General features: G+C 33.3%; 1 protein-coding gene across 1 annotated transcript in view; it reads right to left on the minus strand.

Moving 5' to 3' along the window:
• Nucleotides 1–12012, minus strand: part of CSMD3 (CUB and Sushi multiple domains 3) — a gene marked incomplete at its 3' end in the record, with an annotated part of 1277483 nt that overhangs the window by 998659 nt on the left and 266812 nt on the right. Inside the window, exon 4 of the mRNA XM_027771421.1 lies at nucleotides 7319–7513. Within this exon, the coding sequence (XP_027627222.1) occupies nucleotides 7319–7513 (195 nt within the window). The remainder of the gene's footprint in view (nucleotides 1–7318; nucleotides 7514–12012) is intronic.

Here is a 12012-nt window from a genome sequence, read left to right on the forward strand (position 1 = left end):
TCTTTCCTTTCCTTCCTGTTATGGGCTACAACTCTTAAGACCTAAAAAGTGCTTATAGGTTGTTCCCTCCTCATTTATAGAATGATCCCAAATACCTGAACTTTATTGATAGACTTTGTTAACTATAAACTAAGCCAAAGGTGTTATGCTTATGCTAGAAACCCCTAAACTGATTCTATAGCTTATGTAGATAGCCATTTAATAAACTAGATTCATAAAAATGGGGGTGAGAACAAACTGAAGTCCTCTATCAAGACTTTATGTTGCCAAATGGCAACCAGAAGCTGATTGTCAAATACTTCAAACTTTTGTTGGGGTTTTACTCGAATCTTCAGAGCTTATTTACCCCACCTTGTGAATGCCTGACATACTCTAAAGTCTTTACTCATATTTTATTTTAACTCGATACTGATGCTGCTATATGCATATGGCTAGCAGAGTTAGAGAGGGCTCATCTCAAATTGTTATTAAACCCTAGGTTCAGGAGAGGTCTCATCACTCTCAGAGCCCTAAGCTTAGTGTACATAATCTAAATTATTTACTTTGCTGGTTGTTGGGGAAGGAGACAGATATTAAGTAGGAGACAAGTTCCCTGGCATAGGTGAGCCCAGATACTCCTGCCAGCAGCCCCCTAGACTCTTAGATTATATGCCAAGATGTAATTCAGAGGAACCCAGCCCATGTGGGAGTTATGCCTCTCTCAAATTCATGGTGGGATATACATTTCCCCAGCATTTTCACAGGAATTGAAGGAGATGTCTTTCAAGTCCTCTTTCTTGTCTTTAGATCGGAAATCACCCATCAGCCACCAGCACCCCTTTGTATTTTGAAACACTGGGACTCCTCTGACCCTCAGTCTCTAAAGAAAATGCACCTCATCTTCTTTTGGACCCACGCTTTGCCTGATTACAAGTTGGCAGATGGAAAAACATTGAGCCCTAGAGGGAAATATTTACTATATTAACTATGCTATTCAATTAGATCTCTTTATACGTGCCTGGGGAAATGAAGTAAATTTCATATATACAATATTTTTATGCACTGAGAAATATCAGTCACTTTTGTTTTGTCTTCACTGACACTTCTCCACTGACTCAGAGGCTATCAGGCTCCCAAGACTCATATGAGATAAGACCTAAGACTCCCAGCCTGCTAGCTCCTTGGAGACTGTCCTGCCTTTTCTTTCTTTATATCTGATGCTGCCTGTCTATCCAGGCGTCCTAGAAACAGCTCCTCTTGTAGTTAGTCCTTCATTTGAGTCTGGAGAAGGAAAATTCAGTCCTGTATGAGTTCATAGGTCCTTATTTCTAATAGTGAGTTTAAGCAAATTAAAACTGATTCAATAGTTGTTTTTCTGACAACCCTGATAAATATATAGCTGAGTTTAAACATATTTCTTTGCTTTTTGAGCAGATACTAAACAGGAGCAGTGTGAGGCCTGAAGTTATAGGGTAAAAATGCGGAGATTTCTCAGCTCTGCAGATCCTCTCTGCTTGCTGAAAGGATTCAAGGTCATTTACAAACTCAGGTTTCCTCTGTAACAGAGCCAGAGATAAGAAGAAGTAAACATCTAAGAGTTAGTCACTACAATATCTTTAAAAAGTTTTATATATATGTATATAAAACTTTTCAAGAGATGATGAGATCTTTTGTTTCTGTGTACATGTGTGTATACATACATGTTATATATTGCATGTTGTATGTCTGTATGGTAAAAAGCCTTTAGGAATTCCATTTAATCTGGCTTATAAATAAGAGTCTTCATACAAATTAATCTAAGTGCTTTTTGCGGTCACATGACTTGAGTATAATTTTGACAAGCAAGCCGGCTTCAAATATGGTAAAAAAAAAAAAAAAAAAAGTAAGTGAAGATTTTCTAACACATACTTTTCCCAGGGTTTTACTGGTCAGACACTATCTTATTTGTCTTAATGTGGTTGATTTAATAAAATAGCTGGTATTTATGTGTTATGTGTTGTCTCTTACATGATGGATAACTGACTAAAAGAGAAAACAGTATGATTAATAGTTTTTGCTAATATCTTAGTTTTCATAAGTAATCAAGACATAATGCTAAAAAGGGTTTTAAGTTGGGACTAGCAGATAGCGTAATGGTTACATCGGTGGATTCCCATGAGTTTGAGTCCTAGGCTGGGTGACTTAAAACTCACGTTGCGTGCCTTTACCTGCGTACTTAAGATCCTAAGAGGAATGAAGGAGAAGGAATTGCAGGGTGGCCATCCCCCCAGAGCGTGATTTCTTGCTTTCTTTCTTAAGTATTTATAAATGTGGTATTTATAAGACAAGTTTTCAGAAAAACTAATATCTTAAAGTTGTGCTTAACTGAAGTAATAAATATTTATAAAATGTCTAAGTCACCTTTAAATGAGTTAACATGCTTTAATTAATGTGAAGCTGGTCTTTTAGATTTTACAAATAATGAAAGATATTTAGTCTATTAATAAAATTATTCTGTTCTATATTGGGAAATGTATCAAATGGCTTTTGTTGTTGTTTATAAGATACATGTTTGTAAGATGCTGATATTTGCTAAAAACTAAGGTTGCTAAGAGTTAAACAATGTTGGTTAATAAGTACAGTTCTGCATACAAGATTACTGACTTGTGGCCCTTCCAGAGGTGTCAACTTCCCCAGGAGAAAGATAAGCACGGGAGACTCAGTGAAACCTGATAGGAAGTCAGAACACTGGGTCAGAAAGGTTAAGGTCAGAGATCCTGGCTATCTTTTCCCTTCCTGCCTTCCAGAACTCCCACTGTTTTCTCTTCAGTTAAACTTCTCCTCCTTGGGACTTTCACCTTGGCATCATTCTCTGGAACTAGGATAGGTTTAGTGCCCAGACCTTATGGCCTGGCCCCAATGTAAATTAAATGAGCAGGAGATATGACAAAAATTAAAGCTTAAACTATGCCTATATTCTCTAGCTAGAGCTCTATTTTAGCCAACAAAGTAGATGCTTTGTAAAATTTATGAACTGGGCTCTGCCCTCCTGGTGGTACTCAGCTGCTCCTTACAGGAGATAGAGAAACCAACAGGAACTTTTACAAATTAGAGAAGATCTAGGAAAAGTTCTCAGGTAACTCAGATAACTGCTATAATAAATTGGCAATTTACCTTGACCTTTGATTTAACTTTAGCTTAACAAGTGCCTATGTTCCTCAGGGTAATCTTGAAGGCTGGGGAACTTAAATTCCACCCAAAAGCAGGATCTAGAAGGTCAAGATCAGAGCCTCTACCTTGGTACAATGCTGGACGCTTCCAATGTAGAAAGTAGAGGCACTGAAAAGGACAATGTCCACAAATGACATCCTCATGTTTCCCACTGAGACTTTGTCCCCTACACGGGAGGAGTTGGTCACGAGAATGTCTTGGACCCCAAAGGAAGCTTAGGACTTCAAAGTCCATGCTAGCTTCTACAATTAAAGATTGCTGTGACCAGAGACTTGAACTGCTTCCATTGGACATAATGAAAATCTTATGGAACAAGCCTCAGGTAATTCTAAAAGTGATAAATAAGAACATGTTATTTAATATACTATATTTGTCTAATTCAGAGGTTAAGGTTCTTTCTTTCTTGAGAGAGAGAGATTTTTACTATAGAACATGTACACTCAGTAGAGTGACAGAGACAAAAAGTGAGAAATTATTCCCCAGGGGGGAATCGCCATGCCACAATTCCTACTCTTTCTTCTCCATTCCCCTCTTTTAATTTTGGACATGCATCCACACATGCCCAGCATGAATTTCAAGCTGCCAGGTCTGGGACATGAACCATCATCAACTATGTGGGAGTCCAGCACTTTAACCACTGCACCACCTGGCCCCTAAGGTTATTTCTAAGAGTAAACTTACAGGAAGAGAAAAAAAAAGCAAAACAAACAAACAAGCAAAAACAGCAATAAGAGAGTTATAAAAAGGTTTTAACTATAAAAATGCATTTTCATGTAAAAGGTTAAAACAAAAGTTTTTAAGATAGAAGGAATTTTTTTAATAAAGTTTTTATCCTAAGTTTTAGATAACTAGGTTACTTCAGAATAAAATAGTGGGGAAAGAGACAAAAACTCAAGGTCTGAAACATGTTATTAAAGGTTTGAATTATGTCAGAAAAGCCTAAGAATTACAAAGATTGGTAAGATTAAGGTTTTTCTTAATAACTTTTCCTCAAACTGAACATGCTATAATGCCATCAGTCACAAGTCTGGCAGTTATCTTTAAATACTACTGTATATACAGAAAAACAAAACAAAACAAAACAAAAAAACTAAATTTGTCTGTTACAATTGTTTTGTTTTGTCATTCATACTTTCAAAAATGCTTTCCATGCAAGACTCTTGAGAAGTACCTAAACTCAGGTTTCTGATGACTAAAAGAAAGAAAAATGATGGTGCTATGTTCATCAGTTGGGACCAGTCCAACAAGATATCAAGACTTTTGTTTCAAGCTCTCACTAAGCTTGTTACCATTGAGATACAATCTTTGTGTTAGGACAGTGCCATTCAGTGTCTAATGATGTTAACCTTTCTCCTCTATATGCAGCTGCTACAGCTTTCCATGATTTATATGATGGCTCCTCAGATTTGGCATAATTTCAGGGTTGACCTGACAGAGACAAGGAAGGACCAAAAAGTTGACTTCTTCTCTACTGCCCATTTGTCAGCTGGAAGTAGCTCCAGAAAATGACAACTTCGGCCCATTACCCTGAGTGAATTCAAGGTCTCAAGTCCTTGAAGAGAGAATATGATCAGTAGCCAGAGAGAAATGAGCAGGTAGCCCTGGCTAATAGCAGAAGGACATCTGCCACATTAATCACAGCTTATCAGGAGCTTCAACCAGACCCTCTGTGGGAACCCTCTCCTCCCACCTGGCTCCTGGTGCCAAGAGAGGAAGTTAAGACACTGGGATGCGGGGTCTGCATCCTAATTCCAACTGGGACAATAAACTAAAATGAGAAGGTTATCCAGTATGGAGGCTCATGACTTTGAGGTCCACATTGGGCATGTGTTATTAGGTAACAGGCATGCAAGTGCAGAGGGAAGCTCAGTGAATCTGAACAAAGGAAACAGCTACTGTACAGGCCTTTCCCACTAAATATTCATTAACAAAATTCACAATAAATGTAACATCCAGGGGCCAACAGGTGGCTGGTGGTTAAGGCCCTGGACTCCCACATGGCCAACTATAGTTCAAGTCCCGGACCTAGTGGCTTGAAAATCATACTGGACATGTGTGCATGAATGCCCAAAATCCCAGGAGGAGAAGGAACTAAAGTGTGATCATCCCCATTGGGTGGGGGTGATTTTTCATTTTCCCTTATTGTCTCTTTCCAGCAACTGCATGTACCCTATAGCCATTAAAAACAAACAAACAAACAAACAAAAACAAAAAACTCTCCTTTTTTTTCAATACACTGCTTTTCTATCCCCTTGCTTATCTATGTTCTAATTTTTCATGAGCATGAGACAAATAACTGGGTTCACTGTTGTTCTTGTATTGGGTATTGGACCTATGGGCCCCCAAATTCAGTGTCATTTGGATAGTAACTAGTCTAAAAGGATATATAAATTGTGTCTTTCACCAGACCTATGTACACCTTTGTTCATAGCTTAGGGAAACAGAAAGAGTAGCTTCCTCCAAAGCAAAGAGCAGGTGCACTTACTGACCATTGTAAAAGACTTAGTCTCCTAGTGCCTGTAATAATACATGGTATAAGTACATGTATCTCACGCTCTTCACGTCATTGTGTGAGAATTGAAGCTTGAAGTGGCACACATCTTCAGTATCTCTATACAGATGAAATACTCTAACTTTTGATACTGCTCTGAGTAATAAACTGTGCTTCATTTCTGACCCAAAAGTCTTATGTTTCTTGTTTTTTTGTTTTTTTAATCGCCATTCATGAAATTACGGCAGAGAAACTGGTTAAGTGAAAACTTGTACATAGGATAAAATCTCAAACTCTTCCATAGTTTTTGATGTTTACTAGCTGAGTAAACTTGAATGATTATTTTTAAATATCTGATCTTCAGATTCCTCTTTTTCATGAAATTTAACATAATAATGTTTATAAAGATTTTAGCACATATTTAGTGCTCACATAAATAATAACTGATTGCAGCAGCACCAGCATAGTAGCAGTAGTAGTACTAATACAGAAACAAAGGGACTTAACGTTGGAAGAATACCAAAATATAGCAGATACTTTACTTACTTGTAGATAAATGCTGTCTTAATTCTCAAATCAAATGGGACAGGTGTTTTTTGTTTTGTTTTTGTTTTTTTTTTCTTATTGATTAAATAAGATAAATGAGACTCAATTTGTTGAACTGATTTTCCTGAAGTGACACAAATGGTAATTTGCAAAACAGGGATAATAAGCTAGTTATGCCTAATTTCCAGGGGTTTCTATTGCATCATTTGCAGCCACATGTTTGGGAGGAAGTTACAAAGTAATTTAGAGGAGCAGTTGGACATTCCCACTTCTCATTCATAGAGTAATTACAGGAATGTAACTCAAAAGATAAATGAGATACAACTCATTTGTTAGGAAAAAGGTCCAAAGAGAAAATGATGGGCTCCAGAATTTCTTAGGGGAGAGATTCATAGCTATATTTAGCTAATATTAAACATGATCTATCTTCTAGATGCTATATTTTCAATCTTTGTATGTATTAGTGAATTATTGTATTTTCCCATAATACAAATAATCTTTATAGTATTAATAAAAAACTATAGCATTCTTAATTTTACAAATTCTCATGCTTGAATCCTTTACTAAAAATCTTAAGATTCATAAATCTATGAAAGCAAAATAATGGCCTAGCCTAATTAGAATCCTAAACATCATAAACTTCATGTTTTTCTGATATAAGTATGAAGATATATACATATATACAATGTATGCATAAGTACATATATAAATATAGAGATGTGTTTCACTGTCTTATTTCAGAAGTAATATTACATTAGCAAATATTTTTTTTCTATACTTGTCTTGTAGTATATGATATATTGAGTCATCAGAAAATTCTTGAAAATCACACCAGACATATATGCCTGCATGCCCTAAATCCCAGGAGGAGAATGGAGGAGTGCCAGGAAAAAGTTTTTTCTCATTTTTTAATGCAAAAATGCATTAGGAATTTTCCGATGACCCAATATGTACTTCTAATTTTTTAGGAGGAGCAAGCAATCATATTTTTAAAAATCCACTGGTTAGAACTTTTACTTTTAAAATGTCATTATATCAAACAAATACTCCATCAGCGTAAAATGAAGTATTGATTCGTTTATTTATTTTTACCTCTACAGATGGGAACAGGAAAATCCCACGATGCAGTATTAACTGAATTAGCAATGCAGGTGAGTTGAGGGTGGCCATCAAGGATATATCCAGTTACACAGCTGTAACGGATCTTGTCCCCAACATCAAACCTCGTACCATATAACACACCTTTGGGAGGAACTCCAGGGTTTCCACAAGAGCTACTCTGTAATTCTGTAAAAGAGTAGGAAAAGGAATATATTATAAGAATTATAAAAGCAAGTGCATACAATTGTGGCATTTTAATTAAACCAATATGCAAAATATCTGTAAAAATGCCAGATTTATCAGATTATTTTACCTGCTGCCTTGTTATTTTATTAGTTGATGTTTCTAAGTGAGCAAGTAAGCAAATAAAGATTTTTGAAACTATTTATTTTAGAAAAAATTAATTTCACTTAAAAAATACATATATAAATATTACAACTGACAGAATAATGAGGTTAAGGGTAATTTTTTTTTGTTATATAGTTTTATAAATTTTCTATTATATTACTATTACATTACATTTATACCATAAATCATAAACAATAAACACAAACAATAAATTAATGGGATAGACAGTATTACCATTTGTGTAGAATCTTTGGTTAATGTATTACACAAATATTAATTACATTTTTTGATAATTATACTATTTTATATAAAAAGTTCTTATTAAGGGAAGTCAATTGAGAATATATTGAAACCCTACTGCTTTTCACAATGAAAAGTTAATAATAATGTCAGATACAAAAATTAAATATGTTTTCATTTTGCCTTGATATTCATGTTATTTGTGTTGCTAATAAATGCCATGTGATATCATATGTTAAATTAAATAATTATAAGTGACAATAAAAAATTGCAGTGTCAATTTAACTACAAATATCAAAATACAAAATAGTTTATAATATGTAGCTGAAATTTTACAAAATAATGAGTATTTATAGCAATAATTCTATACAAAGATGAAACTTTATCTTTTATTCATGATAAACTTGTGGTAATTTGAGGGGTAGTTTTTAATTTACATTAATTTAGTTGTATTACTTTCCAATACTAGTGAAAGAAAAAACAATTACTGATTCATTTCAAATATGAAGTTAGTTTAACTGACAATGTGCGGAATACAGGGCATCATACGACTTATGCTATATTTTAGACATAAAACATTTTCTTTGAATTTAAAATACATAGTTATTTTAGTTTTCTCAAACCTAGACAAGTGAGGAAACTGATGACAATTTAGTAAATATAAGTGGTTTCTTTAAATAGGCATTTTAAATGCTTCATGAACAACTATTTGTAAATATTTAAAATATAAGTAACCAATATTAATTATTTCTGATATTTTACTTCACTATTTTGCCAAGACAAATGCTAAATGTTCATTTCCAGTAAAACTTAAAATAAATTTATTCGTCTGTGATTTTGAGCATGCATTAAAAAAACACTTTGGATTAAAGAGTAGCTTATTTTGAAATACATTTTTTTTTTTTTTAGAAAATTCATTTGATTAAAAGATAAGACGTTTGCTGCAAGAGACAGTAAGGTTAATAAGTTTTGATAAAATGAATAAGAATTCAATTCCCTGAATATAGTAATAACAAAGGAAATACTTTTAATGAAACTACCACTTTTGGCCTTAGAATCAATCCACTCCTCTTCCTTGCACCCTCTAAAAAATAATTAAGGTCAGGACTTCAATTATCATAAAGTTATATATCTGGGAGAAAAGTAGTTTCCAAATTATTTCACAGGAAGTGATTAAGTGGGGGGATAAAAGTTGTTATACTCAGATTTAATTTTGATTTAAATGAACAAATGAATGTTACCCAGAACGAAGTACCCAAAGTAAAAATTGAAGTGAAGCAGAAAATGAATAAAAGAATAATAATATTGAATGGAACCTTCTTTTTGTTTTTGAGAGGTTTTGCTACTGGACGTGTGTGCTCGCCAGAAAGACAGAGAGAGACAGAGAGACAGAAAGCGAAAAAATCACCCCCCAGGCAGGATGGCCACTCTGCAATCCTTTCTCCTCCATTCTCTTCTTGGGATCTTGGGCATGCATGCACACACACCCTGCGTGAGTTTAAGCCACTGGGTCCAGGACTCAAACCACAGTTGACTACATGGGAGTCCAACGACATAGCCATTATACTAACTGCTGGTCCCTGAATGAAATCTTAGTAGATTACTTCATCTTTTGTTTTGTGGTTGAATTACTTCTAAACATATTGACAGAAAAAATTTTAGACTGCTTCAAAATGAAACTCAAAGAACATAATTCTAAAACATATTTGATTACCATATTCCAAAAATTTTCTATTTTATCACTTTCATAAATAAGAACATCTACCAATTATCCTCTATAAACTAACTCTTAAAAGCAGTGAGACAGATGTTTCACATTCACATTCAGATCCCAATTCTATAGCCATTGCTTTTGGAAACTGATTTTTGTCTTCTACCAATACTTTAATTTGAGACTTCTCTCTAAGCTATCTATGTCCACTTTAAAAGGCAGAGCAAGGAGAATATGTTATTACTGAAGAATTATGTAACCTACCACAAACAATACTATATTCTTATGAAATACTTCTTAGTTTAATTTTTAAAAAGTACTACTGCATATTTGAATTTTTAAATCAAAATAACTGTTATAAAAGAGTTGTAGAAACAGCTAGGTTAGATTAATTTTCAGACATTGCTTCTACCAGCCATCAAAAGTTAAAATTTCAGGTGAAAAATGAAATAGCTAACTTTATATAATAAAGCTAAAATATGAACTTATTATTAATATATATTGTACTTGTGAGAAATTTTGATTTTGCCTAAATATTATAAAATTGTTTTTAAGGAAAGCAGAAATTGAATCAATAAAATTAATATTTTTGGAATGAATTTATGTAATTCATCAAAGAAAATCAATAAAATTAATATTTTTGGAATGAATTCATGTAATTTATCAAAGGTACATGCAAGGTAGTCGAATTGTGCTTAGTATGTTTCTGAATCAAGTACTTACATCTAAAGGCAGAGTTGTTAATAGACTACAGCTAACTTCTTTCACCAGTAGGTGACATTACTATGTTGATGGAAATGTGTAGATATATTATATATATAATATATAACATAAAAACAATGAAATAACCTGTCATATTCTCATCTGCTATTCCATAGTGGAAATATTAAAATGGGATTGAAATGGAGAAAAGAATCCTTTGATATTATTTTCACTGTATTTTTGATTAAATACAATCAATGTTTACGAATGTAAAAACAAATGAACTTCCTGTACTGCAGCTTTATTCGAATTCCACCATAGGTCTCAGGCTACTGAGATCATACTTGTGGATGAAACAGAAATACTTAGTGTAGGCAGTTTGATAAGCTGAGATCACTGGAACTTAGCATGTCTGAAGTCTTTACACCCTGAAAATGTCAGATACTGTCTATTTTAAATTTAGTGCTCTATGTATAGCAAGTGATTGAGTCAAACTTGAATTCATTTTTTTTTTTGACTTGGGAATTGTTTATTTTATTTATTCTCTCCTGTTTTTTAGAAGTGTGAGGGTTTTTTTATTTTTTACAAGTTTGTTTTTTAAACTGACACATAAAGATTATATATATTTATGGGGTATGGTTTGGTGTGATTTTTCGATACATGAATATGATGCATAGTTATCCAATCAGTGTAATTAACAAAATCATTATCTGAAACACTTATCACCACTTTGTGCTAAGAACATTCAAGTTTATCTTAGCTATTTTGAAATATATAATGATATTTTTAACATTTTTTATTTCATTTCCTTTTATACATTCTATCACATTGTTTAGGTTACAAAGTGAATATTTCAACAGGTGAACATTTCTCCCTAGTCCAGTTGATAAAACTATAAAATATCTTCAACAGATAATAGTATTTCTTTGTCCCACTAATGCTTTGCCTCTCTGTTTTTCTTCTAAATATCCTTCCTTAGACCATACTCTTTCACACACACTGTATGTGCTATAGTCATATACATCCATTTGCTGTGTTTCTATACCCTTTAGTCAATCAGTTTCTATCATATTACTGATAATGTAATTATCAGCAGATAATATGAAGGCATTTAGAAACATAAAGTGAAAGGGATTTTAGATACAGCAAAATAATTTTACAAAATATACAATATAAAAACATCTAATGTGCTCTAATAGAAGATAGTATTTAGCAACACTCTTCTATATTAGTTAAAGGAAAATTTGAGTATAAAGTAAAAGTGGTAACAATTCAATGTATATTTCAGAATAACATGAAGTGTAGATTTTGAAGGTATGCAACACAAAAGTAATAATAAATGTTGAAGATAGTGGATATGTTTATGTAAATTAGAAATAATTAATATACATATGACATGCTAAGCTGGTAACAACTACATTAAAAATAAAAAAGATAAATCACTTGGTAAGTGACATAAAGTCATTTTTTCCAAAGCTCTTAAGGGTTTTGCTTTCTCAACAATTTGAGGCAGCTAACAATCTTTATTGTTGAGTATCAGCTCAGAACCATACATTGTTCTAGGCACTTAGTTAATCATTTCCCCATTTACATCTCACAAAACACCAGTCATCAATTGTGATTTCCTCTGTGGCATAGGGAAAAAAAAAAAAAAAAAAAAGAAAAAAAAAAAAACCCAAGGAGG

Source organism: Tupaia chinensis, unplaced genomic scaffold (genome assembly GCF_000334495.1).
Source record: "Tupaia chinensis unplaced genomic scaffold, TupChi_1.0 Scaffold000032_1, whole genome shotgun sequence".
NCBI classification, from domain to species: domain Eukaryota; kingdom Metazoa; phylum Chordata; class Mammalia; order Scandentia; family Tupaiidae; genus Tupaia; species Tupaia belangeri.